The sequence below is a fragment of the Uranotaenia lowii genome, chromosome 3 (assembly GCF_029784155.1).
Source record: "Uranotaenia lowii strain MFRU-FL chromosome 3, ASM2978415v1, whole genome shotgun sequence".
NCBI classification, from domain to species: domain Eukaryota; kingdom Metazoa; phylum Arthropoda; class Insecta; order Diptera; family Culicidae; genus Uranotaenia; species Uranotaenia lowii.
In genome coordinates, this window is record NC_073693.1 from 268583200 (window position 1) to 268610878 (window position 27679).

General features: G+C 39.4%; 4 protein-coding genes across 4 annotated transcripts in view; 1 reads left to right on the forward strand and 3 right to left on the reverse strand.

The window, feature by feature from the left end:
* Positions 1-1596: 1596 nt before the first annotated feature.
* Positions 1597-7750, reverse strand: LOC129754223 (DNA-binding protein K10-like). Its single transcript, XM_055750140.1, has 2 exons — positions 6504-7750; positions 1597-3489 (listed from the first exon to the last, which is right to left on the reverse strand). Exons 1-2 carry the CDS (start codon positions 7542-7544, stop codon positions 3304-3306), a joined length of 1227 nt encoding a protein of 408 aa, XP_055606115.1. The 5' UTR covers positions 7545-7750; the 3' UTR covers positions 1597-3303.
* Positions 7751-10309: 2559 nt separating this feature from the next.
* Positions 10310-12312, reverse strand: LOC129754219 (WD repeat-containing protein 46-like). Its single transcript, XM_055750132.1, has 2 exons — positions 12203-12312; positions 10310-12145 (listed from the first exon to the last, which is right to left on the reverse strand). Exons 1-2 carry the CDS (start codon positions 12203-12205, stop codon positions 10355-10357), a joined length of 1794 nt encoding a protein of 597 aa, XP_055606107.1. The 5' UTR covers positions 12206-12312; the 3' UTR covers positions 10310-10354.
* An 11455-nt stretch (positions 12313-23767) lies between these two features.
* Positions 23768-25766, forward strand: LOC129754225 (uncharacterized). The gene is made up of 4 exons (XM_055750141.1): positions 23768-24031; positions 24106-24246; positions 24331-24380; positions 24687-25766. Exons 1-4 carry the CDS (start codon positions 23886-23888, stop codon positions 25529-25531), a joined length of 1182 nt encoding a protein of 393 aa, XP_055606116.1. The 5' UTR covers positions 23768-23885; the 3' UTR covers positions 25532-25766.
* Positions 25515-27679, reverse strand: part of LOC129754213 (ATP-binding cassette sub-family C member 4-like) — a 47029-nt gene continuing 44864 nt past the window's right edge. Inside the window, exon 11 of the mRNA XM_055750118.1 lies at positions 25515-26006. Within this exon, the coding sequence (XP_055606093.1) occupies positions 25688-26006 (319 nt within the window). The 3' untranslated portion in view covers positions 25515-25687. The remainder of the gene's footprint in view (positions 26007-27679) is intronic.

Sequence of the window (27679 nt, forward strand, 5' to 3'; positions counted from 1 at the left end):
TAATGTTTTAAATTATTACAATTTATTTCTTACTTTGAGCCAATTGGGACTTCTTCCACTATAGCCGGATTTTTTTTTATTTGAAATATTTACTAATTGATTTGTTTATTGTCATCTTAGACGAATGATTTTATACAACGACAGGAATATGAAAAAAGTTGGATTATCACTTCGACTTTTCTTTATCCATGTTGAAAATACCTTTTTGAATTGTTTTGAAATGAAATATTGCTAATTTGATAAGTTCATGACGTTATTAAAGAATTTTTTATTGGAAAAGTCTGCTACCGAGCATGCTTAGAAAATAAAGCAATTGCTATGAGATTTGTCGAGCAATTGCTTCAGATTTGAGCTTTATTCATACCAAACTAGCTTGTTCTAAAAGTAAAAGCTCCTGACTGAGAAAACAGCTGTCAAGAAAAACTTTATTCATAACAACCGAAGCAATTGTTTTAAGCGACTGCTCGACTGCTGGATTCAGTTTAGCAAAAGCAAATACTAAGTTTTTTTCATACCACCCAATATTCCCGGTGATGTACCGAAATTCGCGGATTTTCCTGGTTTCCCGATGATGAGATGAAATTTCAAAGTTTTCCCAGTATTCCCGTTTCGCTAGCAACCCTGCACAACCAATGAATTTATTTAGTAGGAATATAGCCAAATGTGTTCTCAATTTTCTATTGCAATAATTACAAAATTCTTACCAAGAGTGAAATATATATTTGTAAAAACTTACATCAGTTGTCACCGCTCATAAATCCATCCTAGAAAGTCCTGAAATGTGGCATGGAGAGCTGTAGCTGGATCTTAAGCTGGATCCCTACTTGGAGTTTTCTAATGCTGGACAAATCTGGCCACTGTGAAAAATAAACAATAATTAAGTTTGGCCCATTTATGGATTGAAACCCGAAGTAATATCAAAATTGGATGTGTTTTTTCTTGAAAAAATCACGGAATTTGCAAGATCGGCTTTGAATTTTAAGCAAAGTTTTTTTTTAGTTTTATTAACGACACTTTACTATCCTTATGGCATTCGTGTCGAGATTTAAGCAAAGTATGTATGCCTACTGGTACGGGATTTAGTCAATTAAAAATGATTTCGAAGACCTCAAGTCTGGTGTACCATAAGGCAGTCATTTAGGACCTCTTCTTTTATCACTGATATCACGCCGATGGCTTCTTACCTTAAACAATAACGGGCAACCCTACGTTTAACCTTCTTACCATTGATCTTTGCGGCCGGTGCTTTTCCGGCAGTTTCCACCATCGTTAGTTCAAGTCAGGTCAATTCAGTTGCTATGAGCAGGACTGCTTAACGTGTTTCAGAAGTAAAGTAAACAAATTATGGGTCACGATTTAATGATTAGTATAGTCAAATAGGTATTATTAACCGTTTCCACCAACAAAAATGACAACCCACCAATGTCAGATGCGAACCTGAAGCGATTCTTACTGATAACGTTGAACAAAAAAAACCGTTCAGACTTCCCACATTCAGTTTTCCGCAATTCATTCCGTGTTAGTGACGAAAGAGGATATGTGGCGACAATCGTACATATATCGCATGTTTTCTCTAAACAAAATAGACACTTGTGCTGAATTGAATCGACATTTAGTTTAGTTTATTTACTTTCCAGTTTGTTTCTCTGTCATACAGTGAGTGTAGGGAACATGTTTCACATAATTTAATTGGTCACTACTGTTTCTTGGATTGGATTGGTTGGTTTGGAGGTTTTTAGTTTGACTGGTTTTTCGTTTGTTTTGGGTTCGGTCCAATACTGTTTGGAATAAGATTCTTTGCGTGATTGTACAAGGGTAAAAAGTGGAACATTAAATTCTGTTATGTGTGAATATATATATATTAAAATCTTAAGAATAGTATTCTATCATTAGGATTTGTTTTATACCCTTATGCGTTGAACATACTATGAATTTAATGACTATGAGATATCTCTGATCAGTATGTTTCCAAATTTATAATGTCTTATTCAGTTCATATGTTCGATGCTTCTATGTAAAGACCAATCAATATGCAATCAAAGTTAAAACCAACCAATTTAAGGTACAATTTAAATTTAAAGTTTAACATAACAATTTCAGAAATTGATCACGTCTGATATAAATTTACTAAAAAGTCTATTGTTAATCGTATTCAAGATCTATACACTCATGAAAAATAGAAATAAGTTAGAAAAACAAAATTCATACAGTAAGTAGTTAAGGAAAACTGGTTCAACTATTATTAAAAACTGTCGATTTAATGTGACATTTTTTTTTCTCAATAAATGAACAGTTTTGTACCAGTATTTCTTTCTCGTTACAGAACTTTACCGTCTAATACATGTTTTCAAAGAATTCAGCACAATTCTATTTCACAGAAAGAACAATAGTACCGTTCAGTAACATTGTTGGTCGGACCAATTTTTTTTTCATCCGACCAGCAATGCCCATATCAGATTCTACATTTACTGCGCGTAGGTTTAGTTTGGTAGATCCAACATTTCGTTGTCTTTTTTTTAACAATGTATTATTTGCCGATAAATTCAAACTACATCCAAACATTGTACCACTACGTTTGTTGCTTATGCCGTTATTTTGCTATGATTTAGATTACTATTGGATGCCAAAAATAAACCATACATGGGTTACAAATAGTTTGTTTCTTTTTTATTAAGATTTTGGCTTACAAAGACCTGGAGTGAAGCTTGAACCCCATGAGGTTCAGTAAAGGTACAATCCTAGCTCAGCCTAACAATTGATAGGAGCTGTGTTATCGCTACTTGATTTGAAATGCGCACTGCGGGAGATTTTTAAAACAACTAGTTGATACAGGTGCTTCACTCCGTTTTAAAAGACGATACAAATTTGCCATTTAATATGCTTTACTTGATGGTTGTGTTAAAACTTGCTCTCGCTAGAGATAAAATCGAATAGTGCCTAATCAATGGTTCAAATTTTAAAGAATACTAAAAATCATGCTACTTTAAAATGATAGATGCAAAAATACTTCCGAATGCAGATCTTGCTTAAGAAACTAACACAAGTCATTTCTTTGCAGCAAATTATTAAATTACTAGTTACTTGTGTGACAGTGCTTTGTTTTTTTTCCAGTTACCATCTATCATATATTGTTTCATCAGTGCTCATTCTAGTACCACCTCTGCAAGGTACATCTTCTTGAAAACTGTATTATATAGGCAATCAGATTAAAAACTTTAAAATGTAATCTTCGAGAGCTCGCGAGGATTTTTTTTGCTGAATCGGAAATGCCATTCTATTTCTCAAATTAAACCGGCAGAGGTTTTACTTGGCGGTTGCGTCAGAGTTAGTAGTAGCATCAGTGGCGGCAGCAACAGCAGCAACAGTAGTAGAATCAGTTACGGCAGAACTTGTATCGGTATCAGTAGTAGTAGAAACTGCATCGGATTTAGACTCGGCCGACTTGTCGTCAGCCACCGATGGTGGTTCGGTAAGAATTTTGTCAACGTCCTGCGGGAAGAGTAGTTTGTGTTTGTGTGAGAGGGAGAGAAAACGGTGAGTTGAATCCAAGTGGGTTTGGCGAATCGCGGTGTAGTTATCAGAACATGATGAGGGTTTTTTTTAAGAATTAGGAACTTAATGTAAATTGATCCAATCGAAAGATGGAACTTCTCGCAAACCGTGATATTAGAGCATTTGAGAGTAAAGATACTATTCAAAAATTAGTCACATGGGATGAACTAAAGAAGTACGTTGATGCAATCGTTCAAAATTACCTGAAAAAGATTAGTCAATACCGAGCTTGTGTGATTGATGATTATTGCTTTGATATCGGGAAAATCCAAGCTTAGTCGTTACTGTTTCAAAACAAAGTTGAACGAAATTGTAACTTTTTAGAAAGGTAGTAGATGTGTAGAGAAATATGGTAAAATCACACTTGTGCTACATCTGGGAAGCAAAAAAGTGTTTTCAAGGTGACACTAGAATTTATTTAATTTTAATTTATCATTTGATTCAAGTACCTACATAATAAAATAACAGAAAACGTTTAAGGGAATGATTTCTCAAGGCATGTCAGAGTTCCCTTGACAAATGATTGTTATCCAGCTGAGTATAGGTAGATATCTGATTTTTTTTTTTGCTCAACTCTTCTTAGTTATTTATCTTTAAATATGCAATTTTTCTAATTGTACCATGAGCTCGTGTGCATAATTTTGCCATCTAAGCATTTTAGCTGATCATTTTGATGATGAATTTATAACGGAGATCAGGATTTTTCCACATTTGATTTTTTCACCTGACCATATATCAGGGTTGTTAGTAGCGATTTTTTGTTTTGAAATTTAACTGTTATCCAAAACTTATTAACGGGTGTGAAATCATGACGAATACTTCAACGAATTGTAGCTAACACATAGACTTTTCATATCAAATTGACAGGTTTTCATAATATTTTGAACGAATCCAACAAAATTCGGTGTTTTTTTTAGAATTGGACTAGAGCTTAGCAAAAAAAAAGTAAATCAAGAATATTGTAGAGATCTAATAAATAACATATTTTCGATCTTTTTCCTCTTTTCCGTACAAAAATCTAAGATATGATTTGTCAGCTAACTTGAATTTTACCTAAACATTACCTGTATACACGGAAAATAATAAAAAGGTAAAACTTACCGAGATAGCAAGGTGAACGCTCGTGAAAGCCAAAAGGGTAACTTCTACCTCCTCGAAGTGAAACTCACCTCACAGCGAGGTAAAATTTACCTTAATCGAGCTGGAATAAAAGGTACAATTCACCGAGAAAATAGGTCAATTCAAAAAAGGTAAATCTTACCTCGTAGTGAGGGGAAGTTCACCTGAATTGAGCCGAATAAAAAAGTACAATCAACCTAGAAAAAAGGTGAATCCAAAAAAGGAAAAACTAACCTCGTAGCGAGGTGAAGTTGACCTGGATGAAGCTAAACAAAACGGTACAGTTCATCTCGAAAAAAGGGAACAATTTGCCGAACCCGTTTATTGAGGTTAAGCTGTTTTGTTACTCAGGAAAAAGTTTTGCTTCGTGCGCCAATATATGAAAATCGGAACAAAACGGTAAATGTTTTCTTGATTTCTTTGGTAGTGCTGGTTCTCGTCAAATACTTTGCTTTTTTTACAGATTGGCCGACAGAACTTCCAATTATTTTCCACTTTATTCCGGAACATCCCACAGATCATTCCGGAGAAGCGGAACCTGACCGGTTTAATCAAAGGAGAAGGACATGAATGTAAAGGCAATGCAAGAGAGGATTCAGCGGCCAAGATAGCTCGGAAGAACGCGAAGAAGGTGACCGTGAGGAAGCAGGAATATTTGTTCGGCAATGAAGTAAAACGAAGATTACTGAGCCGAATTGCCACGAGCCTGGCGAAGGAAGTTAGCCTGGATTTGGCTCAACAATTTTTTTATAAATACGGCGATGCATTCCAACAATTATAATGTAAAAGTCCCTATTATCTTAAATAAATACCGATTTTTGAACTAATTTTGTTTTAGATCTATTTTTATTGAAGAAACCATCCAAACCAACTAGCATTTACCTTTTAAATCAGAGGATTGGATAACGGTATTATTTACTATTTTGCTAGGTGAATGCGAAAAAGGTAAAATTTACCTTTTTGCTAGGTGAATGAAAAAAAGGTAAAATTTACCGAGAAAGCTGGGTGGAAAAAAATCACCTCGCAAAAAGATAAATTTTACCTAAATTCCTCATATAAAAAAAATTGAAAATGGTTATTATCATGGATATTTTGCATACCACATTGAGTAATTCTGCTTAAGAACATCTCACGATGCAAAGTTCCTTTTGCTTGAAAAAATAAAATGGTACATTTGTGTCAAAAACTAATTGAATCCTTTGATGTCGAAAACAAATCATGATTGTAAAAAAATAGGTCACAGAAAATGTTTTATCTAAAAAGCGATTGAAACTTCGTAATGAACGAAAAAAAGTTGGACATGTAGAAAATTTAACAAAGAATAATTTGTTATGCATAAGCTTGACAAAATTAGTTTTAAAAAAGTTGTACAAGTTAATGAGGTAGACCTATTTAGAGACTATTGAAAACTGATGAGTCGAAATTTACCTGACATGAGCTTAAAATCGGGTTCTAGATTTTGTCATTTTGGCTTGAGTCCTACCTTTTTTGGAACTAAGCATTAAACAAGCTTTCTGAAGCTTTAAATAAAATTTGCAGGCTTTCTGATTCTTTTGCCGACAAATTTTAAAGTACTTTAAGAGTTTTTTCCATCTATTGCTTGAATTTTTTCTCGAAAATGCTTTGATATTGCTCTAATTTTCCTGACATTGCTCGAGTTTTAGACTGAAAATTTTTAAATCCAATACCCGGTTTCTGTCAGGTTTTTCATTAAAATTGTCCATAATTACCCGATGGATGCATGGGAAAAATTTATAATATGCTTAAGTCAAATCAAATCACACAAGCCGGCCCAAAGTAATTTATAAAAATCAATCGGGATTCCCACTTACCTGTTCCGGATGCTTGCCTATAAACTCCAACCGGGCCGCTTCGTACATTTTGACAAACTTGTCCAACTGTTCCTTGTACTGGGCAAACAGTACGTCGTCTTTGTTCCCCTTCAACCGGTCCGCGATTTCGACCTTTTTGTCATGCTCGGCTTTGATTTCTTCCGTTACCCACGGTTTGTCCAGCGGGAATTCTTCCCTGGGCTTTGCCGGTCGTTTCGATCGTAGTTTGTTGTTCCCGCCAGGGATTCTGTTGATCGGAGGCTTTCCGATACCACCGTTCGGTTGAGTTCGGGGAGGAGCTCCTTTGAGTTGTTTGTTGATCTGTGGTTTTCCATTGGGGTTCCTTCGCATTCCTCCGGGGCCACCATTGGATCGATTCCGGAGTGGTGGAGGCATCATTCGTCCCATGGGACCCATCATTGGACCTCCACGCATCGGAGGCATCGGTGGCATTGGCCTTGGCATCATACCCATTGGCCCAGGTCCCATCGGAGGTCCACCGAAACGCCCTGGAGGAGGCATCATGGGACCATTCCTCATTCCACGCATACCCATCGGCGGTCGAAAATGTGGCGGAACAGGTGGAAATGGTCCATTACGACGACCACCCATCATCGGAGGAAACATAGGAGGCCATGGAGGTCCCCAGAATCCATTCATTCCCGGTGGCATCCGGCGCATGTTTCCATTCTTTGGTCCAGGCCTTCTTTGGTTGGGAGGTTTGCGCTGATTTGGACCCTTGCCTCCATCGGTTGCCACACTGTTGCTCCCGCTAGCTTCCGTACCCGATGCGGCTGCACTTTTTTCCGGAGCAGTAGTCGCCGGACTGGGTGTCGGAATTTGAACGTCGTCATTAAAATCCACGAAACCGGGATTGTCACCCAGCTGGTTGGCATCGAACATCACTCCCATGCTGCGGGCATTCAGATGTTTCGGTCCACCGCCGGGTTTGAAGCGCTGCCGATTCGGGGACCCATTAAATCCGCCTCGGCGTTTATTATTCTGGGCAGCAGTCGATGCGACTGGCTTGGTGGCGACCATCTTGATCCTTACCAAATTTCCGGAGCTATTGTGTGGACACTGCACGAAACCGTATCTAGATCGATGTGTTTTGATACCCTGTTCTCGGTTACACGTAGAAAGCAACGTTTTAAACTAAACTTTTTGTAAAATTTAAACTTTTAAATTAAGATCTGAAGAAGGAGTGCGTGCTAGCTGATTCTAGTTTTTTCCAATTTTTCAGACTTTTCAGGGCTGCCAGATAGAAAGTTTTGTCTTCGTTCGTTACCGGTTTGAAAAAAAAAAATGTTTAGACAGTGGCGTCGTTTTAATTAAATTTCAAAAATTCTTTACTAATTGAGGGCCTCAGGATCAGAAGGGTGCAAGTGTCAAAATCATCTATTTTGAGTTATAAGTATACCTAACGATTCTTCATGTTTCAATGTACATCTGGTGCAAAACTCAGATTTATTATAATTTTTTTGAACACTTTTTTGATTGAAGTAAGACTGCTCGAGCATCTTCACAACTTTGAAGCACACTTTCTCGAAATTTTCATTTCGGTACTTGCACCCCTCTGATCCCAAGCGCCTCAATTTAAAAAAAAATCAATTTTTAAGATACTTTTTTTCTCGTTAAGTATTTCACGAAAATGATTAAAATTTCTGATTAATATAGTAAATTTTCCTTCTTTGACAATGCATATTCAACTGTTTGGAAGAATATTTTTGTTTGTAGACTCATATTTTTGTTTATTAAGCTACAAAACGTACAAAACCCAATGATGTTTTGAAGAAATTTTTAATGTCCGATCCAGGGGGGTGACAGCCCTATCCTTTGTCATTGATTTTGACAACCATCAAAATTACGGGCCCACGATTTTGTGGGCCCATAACAAACCTGACATTTTGCTGTCAAGGGACCGGACTAGATGTCAAATCCTAGAGAATTATGAATGATTGCACACTAACACAACAATCATTCTGGTTCCTCATTGATTGAAATTTTGACTTTTTCAACTCTGTACTGCTTTGAGAGGAAAACACCATAAACGTTTCTCCCGATGGATAGAAAAAAAAAGATTCTTGTTCGCAAGAAGAACCAGATTGTCACCCCCCTGGTCCGATCAGTAAAATTGGGAAACTGTACAGTTGGCACCCCTAGTTTGTACTAAAATTTGACATTTAGTGGTACACGGAAAATAAAAAAAAGGTAAAATTTACCTTTTTGCGAGGTGAATTTTTTCCACCCCTCTTTCGAGGTACATTTTACCTTTTTTTCATTCACCTAGCAAAAAGGTAAATTATACCTTTTTTCAATTCACCTAGCAAAAAGGTATATTTTACCTTTTTCGTATTCACCTAGCAAAATAGTAAATAATACCGTTTTCCCATTTACTGATTTAAAAGGTAAATGCTGGTTGGTTTGATTGGTTTCTTCAATAAGATTTAAAAATATACAAAATTCTATCAAAAATTATATTTATTGGAGATAAATAGGGACTGGTAATTCGGCTTCGCGTTCTTCCCAGCCGCTGTTCGGCTAATCCGGTCAGGTTCGGCTTTTCCGGCTGGAGGATAACGTGGAATACACCTATAAGCTCTATGGGTCGATCTGAAACAAAAGCAATGTATTATGACGAGAACCAGCACAGCAAAATGATATCTAAGAAAACACTTACCATTCTATTCCGATTTTCACATATTATGCACAAAGCAAAACTTGTTCCTGAATGACAAAACAGCTTAACCTCAATAAACGGGTTCGGCGAATAGTCACTTTTTTTCGAGAAGAATTTTACCGTTTTGTTTAGCTCAATTCAGGTCAACTTCACCTCGCTACGAGGTTAGTTTTACCTTATTTGATTTTACCTTTTTTTCTAGGTGAATTATACTTTTTTATTCAGCTCAATTCAGGTGAACTTCACCTCGCTACGAGGTAAGATTTACCTTTTTTGGATTCACCTTTTTCCTCGGTGAATTGTACCTTTTTTCCAACCTCGATTCAGGTAAATTTTACCTCGCTGTGAGGTGAGTTTCACCTCGAAGAGGTAGAAGCTACCTTTTTGGCTTTCACGATCGTTTACCTTGGCTATCTCGGTAAATTTTACCTTTTTATTATTTTCCGTGGACGAATCTTTAAAACTACTATGACGTGCTTAGAATACTTATTTCTTTTATAAAAGGTTTAAAGGGCTTTTAAGGTTTCTAAACAATGATAAATTAAAAAAATATGTACGTCAAACCAAAGAATTTTTAAGCTTTTAAGAATCATAGACTCGGATGTGCTGGCTGTGAAAGACTTGAATTATATGTTCGAAATTTAATTTTTCCTAAAAACTATTAATCTTCATCTGTAATTTTTTTATTTTCATATTTCCTTATCTGTATTCTTTTTCTTAAAAAGTGAACGTTAAATGAAAGCACACAATTATTGTAATCAAACAAAACGAATTTGGCTTCTTAAAACCTATAGGTATAAGCCGATTCTAATTAAGAATTTACAAAAAAAAAAGAAACAAATTTATTTTTATTTTACCATTTGATTGCTTGAACAGGAAAATAGGAAAGAATATTTGATAAGAAATGTACATATACGAAAATAATTTTATGTAAATATCGAAATTTTTGTTAATTTTAGGCACATTAAATAAAATATCATTCAAATTTGATTATAATTGATTTATTCAATGCTGACCATTTAAGAATTTTTAGAATAAGTGAAACGCGCAGCAATAAGACAAAGTATTTCAAGAAAAAAATTGACTTTATATTTTCTAAATTTTCTTTTGGAATGACAAAACTCAATTTTGGAAAAAAGTTAATATATTTTTCAGAAACTTTTATGATACATTATTTTTTGCCTTTTTTCTTCTCCCGGAACCGATCCAGCACGCTGTTCGATTCCAACGGTATGAAGTCAGGCGATTCCTGTTGCTCCTCCTGACGCTTGAGCGATTCCTTTGCCTCCTGGATACTTTTGATCGCCTCCTTTCGCATCGTGTCCTTGACGATTTGTTTGTTCTTGATGCGTTTAGCCTTGGACATCCGATTTTTGGTGCGTGGTTCAAAGTTGATTTTCGGTGGTTTCATGGTCAGCAGTTTGACCTTTGCTTCCATGCGTGTTTTCATCGTTGGGACATCCACTTCGCCGATCTGGGCCGGATTGAGGGTGATGAACTCGTATGGTATTTTCTCCAACAGCTGGTGGACTTCTTCTTCGCGACGTTGCGACAGGGTTTGGAATGGATTAGCTTCCAGGGTGTCGAAGTTGGGCTCACCGGAACCAGGAACGATCATTGAGGTGAAACCGGAGGCTGTCGCTATTCCTAGGATGTCCTCATAAGGACAGAATCGGAAGTTGGAAATCGTTGAAGGGGCTCTTTGCCTTAGGTATGGTTTAACGTTCTTCTGAATGAGAGACGGTTTTTTGTAAACTTCACAAATATTGCCCATGGAGATCGCCATGAGACCTTTTTGAGATAGATCTATTCCAGAGGCAGCGGTTTGTAGATTGTATGTAGCAGTAGGTCCCTCTAATCGTCGTATGTCCCAGATTTTGATGGTACGATCAAGACCGGCCGTTGCTAAATTGGTACCAGTTGGATCGACTGCGATAGCAGTGAGTGGCATCGAATGGCAAAGCATCTTGGCCAAGGGTTCTCGAAGTGTGGGAGACCACATTGAGACTACTCCTTTAGCATTCCCAATACAGGTCGTTGCATTCCAAGGATTTTGACACATCATACTGATTTTACCCATCCGTGCATTGTAGTTCGCAACCTTTTGACCAATGGAAACGTCCATCCACGTCAAGAAACCATCTTCATTGGCAGTGTTCAGCAGGAAATGGTACGGAAGATATTCCATCCTGCTAACTCTGTTCATAGCCTTGATGCAGTGTAGTTCTGTACCTTTGCCATCGTACACGTGCACCCAATTTTTCTGTGCTACAGCAAACATAGTCTGATTCATAAGCCAGGTCACATCGTGCACCGATTCCATTACATTCATTTCACAGAGCAAAGATTTCTTAACCCAATTGAAAGCAGCCACATGACCCTTCTTTCCGCCTAAAAGCAAGTTTGCTCCGTTTCGAGTATATCTCATTCTATAAGGACCGAAATCTAACTGTAAGTTAAAATGTTTTGCGGCCGTTGTAATGTCCACATTGTCGACAATTTCTGCTTGACTAACTTCCATAGTTTCCTCATCATCATCGACTTCCAAATAACCCTCTTCCTCGTTCAGCAAAACCTCGGCCCTAGCGGCCTGTTCAGCAGCAAACTCAATATTGATCTCATTACGTTTCTGTCGAATTTTTTGAAACTCCGATTTAACACCGGATAAGCTGAGACCCTTTCCCCTGGAATGTCTCTGGAGTGCATCGGGATCAACGGGAACTTCTAGAAGTTTCTTCCTGTTTTTACTTTTCTTGATGCCCCAGTAATCATGATGGGTTTTCTTATCGTTGACCCGGATTACTTTCATGTCCAATCCATCGATGTCCGTTTTGCAGTCCTTGATTTCTTTTTTGATTTTTGCCACATCTTCTTCCCGTCCAAATTTGTTTCGTTCCTTTTTAATTTTTGTTTTTCCATCCTCGCCGGCGCCGGCATCGAAATAGCGTTTCGTTTCTTTACCCTGAAGAATGGGATGTTTATTTTTATGAAATTATAACACAACTAGGCTTATAGTTACCATTTTTAGGATTTTCGAAGATCTATGTGACTGATTTCAATAAGAATTAAGAAAATAATAGAAACTGTCCAAAACACTGTTCGACCATGCTGTTTTGTTTACATTTTTAAAGGGTTTTTTTGGGTTTTTTTTTAATTTGACGTTTCTGTAAATTCGAGCAGATTTATACACTGGAATAAAAAACGATCTGGTTTATGTTCTAAAAAATTGAAAACCATTTTAGTACAAGTTTTAATTTTAATTTTAATATTTGAATAGAAATTTAATTTCGATGACTTTATTAAGAAATGAAAAGAATTTTATTGAGAAAAATAATGGGCTTTATAATTTGGTTACTACAAACATCTATATACCTTATTTAAGTGAATATGCTGCCTAAACTGTTTGTTTTTGAAATCATTACTGCCAATAAAAGCTTTCTCTATATATTTTTATGTTAAGCATAATTTAAATAATTGAGTTATTAATATTTTGAGGAATACAATTTTTATTGAATTTCCTCATTTTACAAACATCAACGTTCAATTTTTTTGGGTGTTTCTTGAAACTGCTCGAATTTTATAATCTGCGTGGGTGTCGAATGTAAACAAACAATATTTATATACCGCTAGCCGCAAGCCACAAGTTATCAAAAATTGGTCTTTTTCATTGGTTTTTCTACATTTCTCGAGTGATTAATTGACCTCGAAGCCCTTGATCAATCTTCAACATGCAGCGCAACCTTACACAGTCGAAGGAAGCACTCCTGAAGTCATACAACACTCGGCTAAAGGAAGATGTCCGGAGTATGCTGGAAAATTTCGAAGGTGAGGTTTTTTTTTCTTTTCACAGTTTGTTATCAACTATTTAATTTTTTAATTCGGTTGCATTTATTAAAGAATGCCTCATTCAAAGCGTTTCAAGTGCGCTGGTTGAAGCTTTACATTATTATTTACATTGATTATGATGTCACAAATCACGCAACATCTGTGCAACAACGAACACTCCTTGCTTGCTTCCTGTCAATCAGGCTACCGTAAGAACTACAGTACAACCACGGCCCTATGTAAAGTTACTCACGACATATATAGCAAGTTCGATGATAACAACTGCACAGTGATGGTTCTAGTGGACTTTTCGCTAGCATTCAACTGTGTAGACCATCATAAACTAGAGCAGAAGCTGATGAACGAATTTCTTTTCTCACAACCTGCCTGTGACCTCATCCAGTCTTTTCTTGGCCAACGAAGTCAGGTGGTACACTGCAATGGTAGTTTATCCACCGAATGCCAACTTAACGATGGTACTCCACAAGGGTCATGTCTAAGCGCTCTTCTGTTCAGTCTCTACATCAACAGTCTGCCTTCGTCTTTGAAATGCCACTACCAACTGTATGCTGATGATCTTCAAATCTACATTTCCGGACCAGTAACTGATATAGATAGACTGGTAAATACTATTAACGAAGACCTACAATCAATTAAGGTATGGGCAAATACGAACAAGTTGTATCCCAACCCGAAAAAAACCCAAGCAATTATCTTCTGCAAAACCGGACAAATAAGCCCAAACAGTTCCATCCTATTCTGTGGGGAAACTATCCCCCTATCTAGCAAGGTAGTAAACTTAGGTTTAACAATGGACTGCAATTTGAACTGGGCACCTCACGTGAACCAAATTGCCATGAAAGTGTTCAACACGCTTCGCACCTTTCGACGTTTTGCACCGGTCCTACCACAACTTACCAAACTGAAATTGGTACAATCTGTAATTGTACCGATATTCACCTACTGCGATGTTGTCTTCTATCCCGGACTATCTGGAGCTCTACGAGAGCAACTTCATCGATGCTTCAAATCTTCAGTGAGATTTGTTTTCAACCTCAGAAGACGAGAAACAACAGCTAACGTACGCAAAACGATCTTAGGACATGACTTATTGTATAACTTTGAAATCAGGATCCTAGATTTCATGTGGCAAGGATACCAAGGCCTATTACCCGACTATCTCCAACAACATCTGCAAAGAGGGCAGCTAGAGAGGTCCCGAAGCTTCATAATCCCCAGGCACACCACGTCGAGCGGGAAAAGTATCATGGTGCACGGTGCGTCATGCTGGAACAGCATCCCCCTAGAAACAAAACTTAAACCTACCAGGACCAGTTTTAAGAGAACTGTTAAAAGTTATTATTCCAGTCTAAATGTGTTGTGATTACGTTGATTCTCCTGTGTAATACTTTCCCTGTACTCTCCTTAACCTTATGTATTACCAAAGAAGGCTATCGTTACTCAATAAAATTACAATTACAATTACAATTTACCTTAATTTATTCTCCAGAAATCGTTCGTCTTGCCAAAGGGGAAAACGAAACACAACTATCCAAAATGACACAATGCGAACAGGACACCTATGAAATGCAAGTCCGCGCTTCCAATATAGGTAATTAAAACAAGCTTTGTTTTAACTCGTTTAAAGAAAAAAAAATGTCATAAACGTATTTTTACTCAGTCCGCGCAGGAGAATCGCTGATGAAGCTTGTTTCGGACATCAAACAGTACCTGATACTGAACGATTTCCACTCGGTGAACGATGCCATCTGTACAAGCTCGCAGCTGTATCGGAGCACTCAGATGGATCGGGACAACAAGCTGATGGCCGTGCGGGACGATATGGCGGCGGATCTGTACGATCTGGAGGAGGAGTACTACACTAGTATCTATAAGTAAAGTGTGGTGAAGTGTGCAGGAAGCTAAGGTTCGTATGCGTGATTTATCATATGTGTTTGCGAAAGTTATCGCGATTGGGAGACTGAAATGATTCAATATTATTATTTATCCATAAACTTTGATTTGTTCCTTTGTAGAAATTGAAAGAACAATCATTTATTTTTTGTTTTGATTAAGTATAGGAATAAGACGTTTTACCCTGATTATCACCGGAACTACTTACAGCAGTACTATTTTCCTGAAACTTTGTTTAAAAAAACGTGTTTTCAGGAAGTTTCACAGGATTTTTTATCCAAAAACTGTTTTGAACACTGATTTACACGCGGGTTTTTTTTTTCATCAAACTTATGAATACTTATACGCTTTTTAAAAAACCACTTGAAAGTTCGCCACAAAATTTTGCACATGTAGGCATTACATTGCTAGGCAGTATGCATCGCTGAAAATTTCGTCAAGTCCACGGATTCAAATTTATTAACAAAAAAAATTATACACTTTTTTCGAACACAATTTTTGAATTCAATTCGACTCGTTTTTTAAAATTATGGTTAAAACATTCCAGCTGGAAGGGAAGTATGAAGGGTGAAGTGTACCTAAAACATTGAAATGTGTTCACTTATTCTTCATCTTTAATTTGCTATTATTCGCAAATAGCATGATTTAAACCGGCCAAACCTTGATTTTCAAAATTCAATGTTTTCGGGTCGTAATTATTTAGGACCCATTAAAATTTACAGGTTAATCAGAACACAATCACCAGTTGTCATGGCACAAATAGTATATCTCTGTTAACCTACTACCAACTGATTATTCTTCCTTGTATGATATGTATACCGAATAAGTCTGGATTTTTTCAGAAGGTCTGTTTTCAGAATGACACTATGGTTAGCACCTTCGAAGCTATAAAGGATTGAATTGGTAAGTTAAGGGCCAACACGAAATTATTGTGACACCGAAAATTTCATGCCAATTTTTTTTATAATGTTTCGAATCAAACAAAAATTTGAGGGTAGTTTTATTCATATATTTACTTCAAAAATATAAAGAAAAGCTTCATTAGTTCCCAGTACTGCTCCGGATGCAGCTCCAAACCGTTTAGCGGGTTCATGTCCTTTGGAACAAAATGGACAGAATTGGCCTCATACCACTTCAGGACACTTTTAGAATATTGGCATGATGCCAAATCTGGCCAAAATAGCGGAGCTTCATCGTGCTGCTGCAAGAACGGAAAAAGGCGCTTCTCGAGGCACTCAGATTTGTAGATCTTGCCGTTTACTGTGCTCTTTGTCACGAAAGGCTCACTTCTCAGTCCGCAAGAGCAGATGGCCTGCCAAACGAGGTATTTGGAGGCGAACTTTGACATTTTCTTTTTCTTAAATTTGTCGTCCACAACGAAATTGCTCTTGCCGGTGAAAAACTTCAACCTCGGAATTTGCTTAAAATCGGCTTTTATACACGTTTCGTCGTCCATCACACAGCAGCCATATTTTGTCAGCATCTTCTCTTTGAGCTTCCGTGCCCTAGTTTTAGCCGTCGATTGTTGCCGCTCAGCACAGTTTGGGAAGTTCTGTATCTTGTATGTATGTAGTCCAGCTCTCTTCTTTGCATTCTGGACGTATCTCTGCGACACGCCGGTCTTTTTAGCCAAATCACGGCTTGAGACGTTGGGATTTGCTTCAATCATCCGCTTCACCTTTCCCTCCGTCTTTATGTTCTCCGGTCCCGGTTTTCTTCCAGCTCCTTTGCCGTGGTCCAACGTCAACCGCTCCTGGAACCGCTACAATACTCCGGAGACGATTGAATGGTGGATGTTCAACATTTTTCTCAACTGCTGGTGCGACAGGTCAGGAAATTCCAGGTGTTTGGAAGGAATTTGTTCTCTCGACTGCGGAGTCGTGTTAAAGCTCTTCTTTCGGAAGTGCAGGATCTATCAATCCATCTCTGTGTCGTGTTTTTAATCTCTCGCAACTTCCAGCGATTGTTCGCATCCCATTCAATTTCCCAGGCTTCCAATATCTGGTTTTTAATGGTTCAAGTGGTGTCGGATTTCGGGATGGGAATCGTATGAGGAGTTATTTTGTACCCGGCTGAGGCAAGTCGATCGGCTGATTCGTTACCTAAAATGCCGGAGTGGCCCGGTATCCAGCAGAGTGTGATGTTTTTACTGGGATCTAGGTAAAAAATAGATTGAATCCAGGGGTGTTTTATGTTGCCAGCTGCCAATGCAGAGAGAACAATGGCCGAGTCTGAAAAGATGACTATGCCTGCGGTAGATTTCTGAACGGCATCAAGCATGGCGTAGGCTTCTGAACTAAAGACGGAGCATTGGCCCGGAAGGGGCAGACTTCTATTGCAGATTCCGTCATGTATGCCACATCCCACCCTCCCAAGCAACCAGAATTCCCTTAGGAAGGTTCCATAGAAGCTTAATCAGCTCTCGTTTGTGTCTGAAGAGAATGCTAATCAGCCCAAAATTTAAATTCTTAAAGCTACTTTCAAGTTCGTTTGGGTGGCTGTAGAGAACGCTATTCAGCTTCTAAGAGAATGTCAAGAAACTTCTACGCGCCGAAAAAAAAATCCGATTCACAGATTGCTCTGACAACCAGATGTCAAATTGCTAGGTTGCCGGTCTATCATGGTCTATCTCATTGGTTTTAATTATATTGTTTTGACTGCAACAGCTTATGCTTAGAGAATTGAACCGCTGCTCACTAGATTGCAATGAAACTCACCATAGCCTCTCGACCAATCCAGCAATAGTTCATTGCCATTGTAATAATTAGTATTTAAACTTAATGTCATTTGAGATGATTGAATAGGTTGGTCAATAGATTGTACCTTATTTCGTTTAAAGGACTTTCAGTACACAAAATGAACAATAACAAAAATTCGCATCCTCAAAAATTTATTCGAATATCTTAACATTTATAAGAAAAATTCGAAATAATCTTGAATTCCATTTGTAAATATCAGTACAGATATATATAAACAAAACAAATACCATGACAAGAAATTGACAGACATTTTTGACATGTCGCTTAGAATTCCCATATAGGTTCTTTAAAACACCTTCAAATATCTAAATGGAGCGTTTTAGAATGTTACGCGAACGTTATCGACCTTCTTGAAAGACATTTTTGACATGTCGCTTAAATTTCCCATATAGGTTCTTTAAAACACCTTCAAGTATCTTAATGGAGCGTTTTGGAATGTTACGCGAACGTAATCGACCTTCTTGAAAGAAGTTCCATTAAAAGCGCTTCGAAGTTCCGTTACCGATAGTTTAACCTTTCAAAGGGCGATGGAAGTAGCTTTTACGCGACAAGAGTCACCTGAAGTTCCCGTAAAACTTTTTTTTAGCCAAATGTGAACTTCGGAGTTCCATCTTTAAGTAAAAACGTGACTTTTGGTTGCTTGGGCTTCCATCAGCTGTTCTAGAGCTGTCGACCGTCGGTATAGTTGTGTAGGGAGTTCGAGTTTTTGTCTTCGACGAGTTGATAAAAGTATGGCAGGGCGATTGCTGAGGCTTTGATTACTTTGCCTAGGCTCAGATCTACTTTTGGATTAGTGTCGTTCCAATATTTAATTGATGGAGCGTTTCTTGTACAGATAGAGGGAAGGGGCTCACCAATAAGCTTGACTTTGGTGATCAGTTCTTTCAACTAGTGGGGTATCTCTGGAGCCACCGTTAGCGAGTGACCTTATCTAAAATCTATAACGTGTTTAGTGAGGAGATAGATCAAGGGCAGTTGCCTTTTAAAAGATTCATCGAATTTCAACTACATTTGAGTAGTATTGCTTTACCGACAAGGGCCTCTTCACCGGGACGCAAAGAACTAGGCACTACGGAGACCTCGGAGCCCCTCGACTCAGTCGCGCAGCTTCCTGCCAGCGTCAGCAGTCGTCCCGGCCCTGAGTTCGATCGTGGCGATGAGGTTCTCCAGCCTGCATGCTCAGGCAAGTACTCTGCTTCGTCTAGAACATTATTTTTGCGTAATAAATTTCTGCCCAACAGAACATCACTCGATTGTAATCTCCAAGCTGCGCTCGTCAATACTTCGGTTTGTTCTTCCTCGCATCCCGAGAACATCACGACTTCCACTGGGACTTCATCACCGGGACGCAACGCTTTGGGCCTTTCGGAGACCCCTGTGCCCTTCGACTCAGTCGCGTTGATTCCTGCCAACGTCACCAGTCGTCCCGGCCCTGAGCTGTAGCGTAGGGGTTCTCCAGCCTGACTTTCCTCTCCGTGATGGATTTTCCAGTTCCAGTGTACAACAACCCGGTTTGCATGGCGGTAAACGTGATTATATCAATCTCTACTATCAGAACGTCGGCGGCATCAATGCCTGTGTTAGAGAATATATGCTCGCTTGGCGCGAAACTTGGCTTAAGAACAGGACCCTTACCAGTCAGGTTTTCGTCTCGGACTACACAGTGTTCCGTTGTGATCGAGGTCCCCACAACAGCACGAAATCTACTGGTTGCTATCAGAGCTACCTAATCCGGATTCAGTGTGGTTTTAAAACCAAACCTAAATCTTTCTGGCTGTACATCAAGGGCTTACCATCATACATGTTCTTGGATGATACGTCGGCGATATCGGACCGTGAAATCTGTAATCTCTTCGCACAGAAATTCCGTAGTATTTTCGACTCTGGCTTAATTTCCTCGGAGCAGTTAAATAGTGCAACAGTGCGACGGTATACCAGCCACTTTTTTGAAGCGCTGCATATCATATATGCTAACACCTATAAAACGAATCCAAGCATCGCTCAACACGCCTACGTTCCCCTCTATATGGAAAGAAGCCTACATGTTTCCGGTCTACAAGAAAGGCGACAGGAGGAATATCAACAACTATCGCGGTATTTCTGCCTTATGTGCTATTGCCAAGTTATTTGAGCTGGTTGTTTAAGACCCTATCTTATCGTAATGCAAACCATATTTTTCTTATGATCAACATGGCTTTATGCCTAAGCGCTCTACGACCACGAACCTGCTGGCGTTTACGTCTAAGGTGCAAAACAGTTTTGCTTCAGGATTCCAAACAGACGCCATCTTCACCGATCTGTCAGCCGCTTTCGACAAAATGAACCATGAAATTGCTATCGCCAAACTCGATCGCATTGACTTTTGTGGGTCTCTACTGGAATGGTTTCGCAGCTACCTGCTAGGTCGGAAACTTATTGTCCAAACAGCAGAATCCTTCTCGAACCTGTTTTTCGCCTCAAGGGAGCCATTTAGGACCAATACTATTCTTGATTTATTTCAACGACGTGCTGCTGCTCCTCGATGGTCCAAAATTAGCTTACGCAGACGACCTGAAGTTGTTTTATCCCATCTCCGGCCCTGACGATGCCAAGTTCCTGCAGGACCAGTTCAACCTCTTGAATCGTAGTAAATGCGCAGCAAATTCTTTTTCCCGTAAGCGGTTGATGAAAGCCGCTTACGGGAAAAAGAATTTGCTGCGCATGCAGTGTATTTTCTCGGCGACGAGGCTATTGCTCGAGTTGAGCACGTGAAAGATCTTGGTGTTATTCTTGACAAACGGTTGGATTTCATGATTCACACCAATTACATCGTCGATAAAGCTTCTAGAAGCCTAGGTCTACTGTTCCGCATGGCGAAAGACTTCAAAGATATTTACTGTTTGAAGAGTCTGTTTTGCAGTTTGGTTCGTTCGACCCTTGAATACGCCTCTGCTATCTGGTGCCCTTATTACCAAAACGGCTCCGAGCGTATTGAGGCTATCCAACGAGAGCCGCTGTAGCTTAATCGACATCGACACGCTGCAAGCCCGCAGGACCGCCGCACGAGCCTCTGTCGTAGCTTATTTGCTTTCATCCAGAACTGATTGTCCCGCACTGTTGGAAGGTCTTCAACTCAACATACGACCACGTGGTTTGAGAAATCGTGATTTCCAGCTCTACGTCCCTCTTCGTTTGAATAATTATGGGGCTAACACAGCACATATTGGTGTAATCAAGACATAATCGCTACTCCGAACATTTTGATTTTGACGTTTCGAGGGATGCATTCCGAAGAAAAATCCTTAAAGCTTCAAGTTTTGTGTAGACAATTGTATTTGTAGTGTCTTTAATTTTAATTTTTAATTTTTTTTTCCTTACGATCAATATGTGATCTGTTGATGTACAAGAAATAAATAAATAGATAATAAATAGTTGACCACTTTTGGCCATCAGTGATGGGATTGGACTTGATCTGAAGGCGGAGCTTATGATTCATTGTACAGTGGTTTTAGCTTTTTTTTATCACTTCCCACAGGGAAGTTGAGGGAATAAGCCAGCCGTGGAGGAACCGGAAGAGAGAGTCACGATGTGCTACGCTGATTTTGTTGGTCAGAATACCGAGGATATTTATTTAGTTGACGGCATTTTTACGGATATTGTTCAGATGACATAGGAAATTAAGGCGGTCATTGATCCATACGCATGGGTACGTATACGCCCAGTAGGCGGGTGGAACGGGCCAGTGGGATAGTTTCCCTCGACATCGTAAGGGGTTGCAGTTTATTTTAATTTCTTCCTATTAGGGCCAAGGTGATGAAGGGTTGACTTTTTGAGGTAGAATTGGAAGCCTTTTTGGGGGCCACTTGGCGACCAGGTCCACCGCATGTTGAAGTCTGGGGAAAGGGAAGATAGATAACAAGAGGATGTCGTCGGCGTATACATATTAAAGTTTTTATGTTGTCGGATATTGTTTCGAATAGGGTGTTAATGGCAATTAGGAACAAGACTGGTGCTATGACCGAGCCTTGGGGAACGCCGCCCGGAACAGGCCGTATATGAGAGCGCACGCCGTTTATAAGGACATGGAAGTATCTTTGGGACAGGAAATTTTTAATGTATAGGTTCATTCGGGCGCCAATGTTCCAGTTGACTTTTTGGTTGAGAATGGCTGTGCGATCGACTCGATCGAAGGCCTTCGATAAGTCGAGTGAAAGGGCCTCGACGGGGTGTTTTTGATTTAAGATAGTGGTCGGTCAGAATAGATTCGAGATCATCAAAGTAGTCGTCTACTGACCTGCCGGGCGCGGAAGACGAACTGTCGTGAGTCGAGGAGCTTTTAATTATCCAGGATAGTATTAAGGCGTCGATTGATTATCCTCTCCATAAATTTGCCGGAGCAATCGAGGAGGGTAATGGGTCGGTAGCTATCTACTGAGTGAGAGTTTTGTTGGGGTTTGAGTAACGGGATTACCAGGCCTAAAGCATAGATCATTCAAAATCTGGACGCACTGTTTATTATACCATAGCGCTCCTAGTTGTCGGATCTGGAATGTTTTGACAGTACTTTGTTCGGAAATGTTTCCTCTATCAGTGCTGAAAATTTCATAACGATTCGTTTTGTTCCAATAAAGTTACACGTAATGTAGGCGCGAGGCTAAAATTAATTTTGGACACCCACATCAAAAACCCGACGTGGTCTGGTCCAAAAATCGTGGAATCTGATTTTGGGCGGCTTCCTGGCCAAAAATTTTACAAAACCACTGGTCGGGGTCATGTCCCTGCCAAGTTCAAATTCGTTTTTGCCGATAAGTTGGCGAGAAAGTGCTTGATTTGGCAAGGTATTTGCAGCTGCGGACGAAAAACCCCGGTTTTTGTGAAAAACAAGACCATGGACTCCGAAATGTACAAGGAGGAGTGCCTTAAAAAACGTTTTTTTTTTCGTACATTAGATCTCATAAAGGACCAGTAAAGTTTTCGCCAGATTTGGCAAGCTGCCTACTACTGTAGGAGGTACTACAGTGGTATTGGGCCAACGGGTGGATTTTGTCGAAAAGGACATCAACCCACCCAACTGCCCTCAATTCCGCCCCATCGAAAAATTTTGGGCAATTGTCAAGTAGAAGATGAAGAAAAATGGTAGGACGACTCTGAATACAATAGAGATGAAGAGATTGTGGGACAAAAAGGCCGCTGAGGTCAGTGAATAGGGTGTCCAAACTATGATGAGTGGTTCTAGACGAAAAGTTCGGAATTTCATCAAAACAACATCGAAATAATTTTTTTCTTATTTTTCCTTTGAAGTGCAATAAAAACCCTACATTTTGATTACAAAACTTTTTTTTCCGTTTACATAGCTTCGAGATGAACCCGTTTTAATGCGTCCAGATTTAAGATGAAACATTCTTTGTTCTTTGCATGCTGGTATCCAAATCATTCTTGAATTAAACCATAGGCGATGGAATCGCTGATGAGCTACCGAGGTGGTTTGTCATTAACGCAAATTACACAAAATTTATCTAAGTTTTGACAGATCATATGGGTTTTTCTAGATGACTGAAAAATAGAGTCTTGTTCCCAACGCCTTTTGATAATAATACTTTCAATAGTTTTTAGAGATCAATTGTTGCAAAAGTTATATTAAAGTTAAGAAAAAAGTGTGACGTTGACGGAAATGCTGTTTCTCAATTGGTTAAGCCAAATTCCATGCTTTTGCTGTCAGTTTTGGTCAAAATCGAGGTGTGTGTGTACCTACATTATGTTCTAATGACCCTGGTTAAAACATGTTTAATTTTCTTCATTGATGCTTAAAATTATTTTATTCCTCGTGTACTGCTGTCAATAGTTTCTCAACCCGATCATCAGACGTGTTACTTAAAAAATACAGTGTGGCGTGATATCAGATGAAAAAAAAATGAGAATGCATAAGAAATTGTTTGGGGTTTACACGTGCTTCCGCTTCTATGTCAGATATATGGTTTCGAACGTTTTATAATAATTTGTAAATTAATTTATTTACTAATAAATATCCAACACAAAATCAGTGCCATCTCCCACATTCCATTGCTATAAAACATGTTTAAAATTCTGTCACTTGTATGAAGAAATCTTTCTCATCAAAGAACCCATTGGACCCCGGATGATAGGGAGTAAAAAAATTGAAAAACGATGCAGTGACTTTCGTTGTTGTTAGCTTTTCCCTCCATCCCCCTCTAAATTAATCACGTAATGTCGAAATCCAAATTCCCCATTTATTTTTTCACCAATGGGCAACCTTTCAAGCCTCCGTACCGGGTTCTGATTGATCGACAGAAGCTGGAAGAAAACCAGATCGTAGAACGGATTAACAGGCTGCATTACTACAATGGTTATGTGTAAGAATTTTTTGTTTGGGTTTATGTGTGAATTTAAAGTGTCTTAATGAGGAAATTATTGATCTTTTACTCAGGGTGTACACACTGTTCGGTGAATTGCTCCGCTCGATTAACGAAATCCACGAGGATGCTGCCTTTGTGGCTGTGCCTAGAAACGAATGTTTCCAAGGTGGTCCGTATGTGAAGGTTTTCAAGGAATACATCTCTCAGAAGTTGTGAGTACATACTTCGTAAAACTTCGCTACAAAATTTTGTTTCTTTTTCATCGATATGTATTATTTTTTTTTAACTTACTGCAGCCCTGCTTATCAAGAACCTAAGAAACCTAAAACAAAGAAAGCTATCACAAGTAAGTAATGAATGTAAAAAAGTGCTAGAGAGAATCAGAAAAAAAACGATACTATTTGTATTTTAGTAAAAACTTAGAATTAAATTTTTCGTAAAAGCAAAAGTAGTATTTAGAACCAGAGTTAAAAAGAAAAGCTCCGGAATAAATTTCCACAATTATCCTGAATTAGAAACATGAATTTAGAAAAAGTGTTACAATTTTGAGTTCAAATTTCCAATCCAGTTTAGAAATTAAATTCAGTTTCAGTACATTTTGAATTTTATTTGAACCTTAGCGAGGTTATTTTATCCCGAATATCATTTTCAGAACCGCTGGCAACAAGCTATGGTTGCAAAGCATCCGGCCCCAAGCATCGTTTCAATCATGGCTGCCGGCACGTTCATGTAGCCACCCGTTGCCAGGACTTCGGCGCCAAAACGGCTGCTCGTGGCAAACAGGATGTTTGTGAGTGCGCAAAATATGATCCCCACGGTGAGTGCACGCCACTTCCGGTCGGCCCCAAACGGTTCGTCAATAAGAAAAAGAAAACCGGTGGAGGTGGACTGAGCAGTTGCTGCCGAAAGCAAGAGGAAACGAAAGAGCCTGTCTACCGGTTAAGGAAGAGAGATATAGAGTATATGGAAAAGCAAAGGGCCAAGCGTGAAAGGAGAACTCGTAGTAGAGAAAGTCAAAAGCGAGATTCCTGTAGCTGTCGAAAGAAGCCTTCCAAAAATGACCAATATCGCAAGGAAAGAGACAAAATGATAAAACAACGACAAAAGCGAATGAAACAGGAAGAGCAAAAAGCCCTGCAAGAGCAGAAAGCAGCACAAAACAAAATCAAAGCTAGAAGAAGAAGAAAAGCTTGCATGGCAATGTGCTGTCCATGCTGCATTACAAAACCGGGGCCAATATGGAGACAGCCGACACCTCACAATTGCGTGGAACACTTGAAGATAGCTCGCGACCAAGCAATCAAACGACGTCGAGCGCTGCAATTGCAGGAGCAAACGTCCTGGGAAAGCATCACCTTCCCACCGAAGTTCAAAAAGAAAATTCGAGGAACTCAAGTCACCAAAGAAGACCTCAAAGAAGCAAAGAAAGCGGCCGGAGGAGGTTTCAGTTGTTTCGGTAAAAAGAAAAAGCCGGAACCGGTTGAAGAAACTGTTTGAGTTTTTCTTTTGTACAAATACTAAAGATGCCATATAAAATATCATAAAATAACTGTATGAGTTTGTGGTTGTAAAACTGCATTGTCCCTGGGCACTTCACGATTTGGCTTATCGACCTAATTCTATGAACACACTTCTAACTAACAGTTGCCTTCCCTACTCCTCCTTGCTAAATCGCCACGGGTTGGGCAGTCCGTTCGGGAAGTGTCTGCTTTGATCCATCCGAGCGTACGTATCCGAGGCGATGGTTTTAAGAGATTCCGATTCGGCTGGGCCCGTTGCTTCCACCATATCCCGCAGGATGCCTCCTTCATGCTGCAGCAGCACATGTGGTGCATCAAATTCACGGGCCTCCCCAGCTTCCATCACCAGGATCCGGTCCGAATCCATGACCGTGTGCAGCCGATGGGCGACGGTGAGGACCGTGCACTGTTTGAACTTTTCGCGGATCGTTTTCTGAATGAGGGCGTCGGTTCTGGAGGATAAAAAGAGATTTTATTTTATTTTTTATAAATTATAATCATTGTTCTTAAAAAAAAAAATGTAACACTTGCGTGGTTTAAATTGATACAATTTTGGGTGAAAATAGTTTGTAGTGTATTTTTTACATGAATAAAAGTCATCACAGTCGGTCAATTGGTTATTGACTGTTTTCTAAGCTGGAAGTGCTTTGACAAAAAATGATAATCGTGCCAGAAGTGTTTCAAATCCTTTTTCAGCGTACCCTCAATGACCTCTACCTAATTAAATCTTATCGATTTCTTGTTGTCCATATTTCCGGAAATGTACACCGTTATTCGAATTCGTTTCTCAACATAGCCGGACCTGTGTGCCGTTTGAACAATCTGATTCTGTATATCCGGACTTGACTGCCATCAGGACAACCTGTTCCCTTGAAAGCCGGACCTATGTACCGTAACAGATAGCTGTCCTAACAAATCTGGACTTGACTTCCGTCAGAATTAATTGTTCACTCCCAACAACAAAGATAGGAAAAGGGAAGAATGCCACGGTGTGGTAAATTCCAGGAAAAAAAACTGCCTTTACCGACTAAAGTTTCAATATCTCCTCATAATATGTCGAGATCTGATCTTCTACTCGTCGTATTTCGATCTAGAGTAAGTTACTCTTGTCTTAAGCCTGTCACATCGGGACTTTAGGCTTCGACTCGGATGATTCGCGACCAACACCGACTCAACTCGTGTTGAGAACCATCTGATCCGAGCGTATTTAAAGCCAAAAAAGTATCCCCTCTCCATACGATGTCCATTGCGGAGAAGTCGGTTCACAACTGCAATCATAGGAGACGCTACTACTCCGATGCTCTCCAACGATGAAGAAATCCTACCATTGCTTGCGCCGTATCAAAGGGTTTCCGTTTCCACCTATGACTTGTAGATGGTGCCTTGTAGCTTCAGCCGCGAAAATCGACGCACTCTGCTCAATAGCTCCCCGGTGATAGAGTATTCAACCGTGGGCCAACCCATCGCTGACCGCGATCGGAGCGTTTGCGTGATCGCACATCCTCTGCATCACATTATCGAGTGTTGTAACGGATCCTGCCGGAGGCGACAAGTACGTTGGAGTGTGCTTCCTTAAACGTTGAACAGTTGAACAGCTCGTGTTTAGGTGTCTTATTTGTGTCAAGTCGGGAAAAGTAGCCAAGTGTCCAGATCAATACTGGTATATAATGAAGTATCCGTGATCAGCTATGAAATGCGCCATTTAGTAGCACAGTGTGTATTCGTGTTATCTAATAAATCAGTTTTCGACGTTAGGTTTCAGAACCTTCATTACTCATTACAACGGCTGCCATCCGGCCTTTGAGACCTCCCTACCGTACCGCAGGCTAGGCGTCACTTCATTTTCATTTATCATCTAATACCTCCCTTTAACAAAACTAAGAAGGGCATGACGCTACACGGACGGGTTCAGAAAAGGCAGACCTATATTCGTCAATAGCCGACAGCTTCAACAGTCTGCTTATTCTCTGCAAGATCCATAGCTTATCCTAAGCCGCTTGTCAGGCGACCGAAGCGTATCGAAAGATTGACGAGATCACGCTCGTTCATTCGGAGCTCATAATGTCGGTTTTAAATAGCTACTTGATCGTGCGCTTGGACTCGATATCGCACTACCCAACTGCTA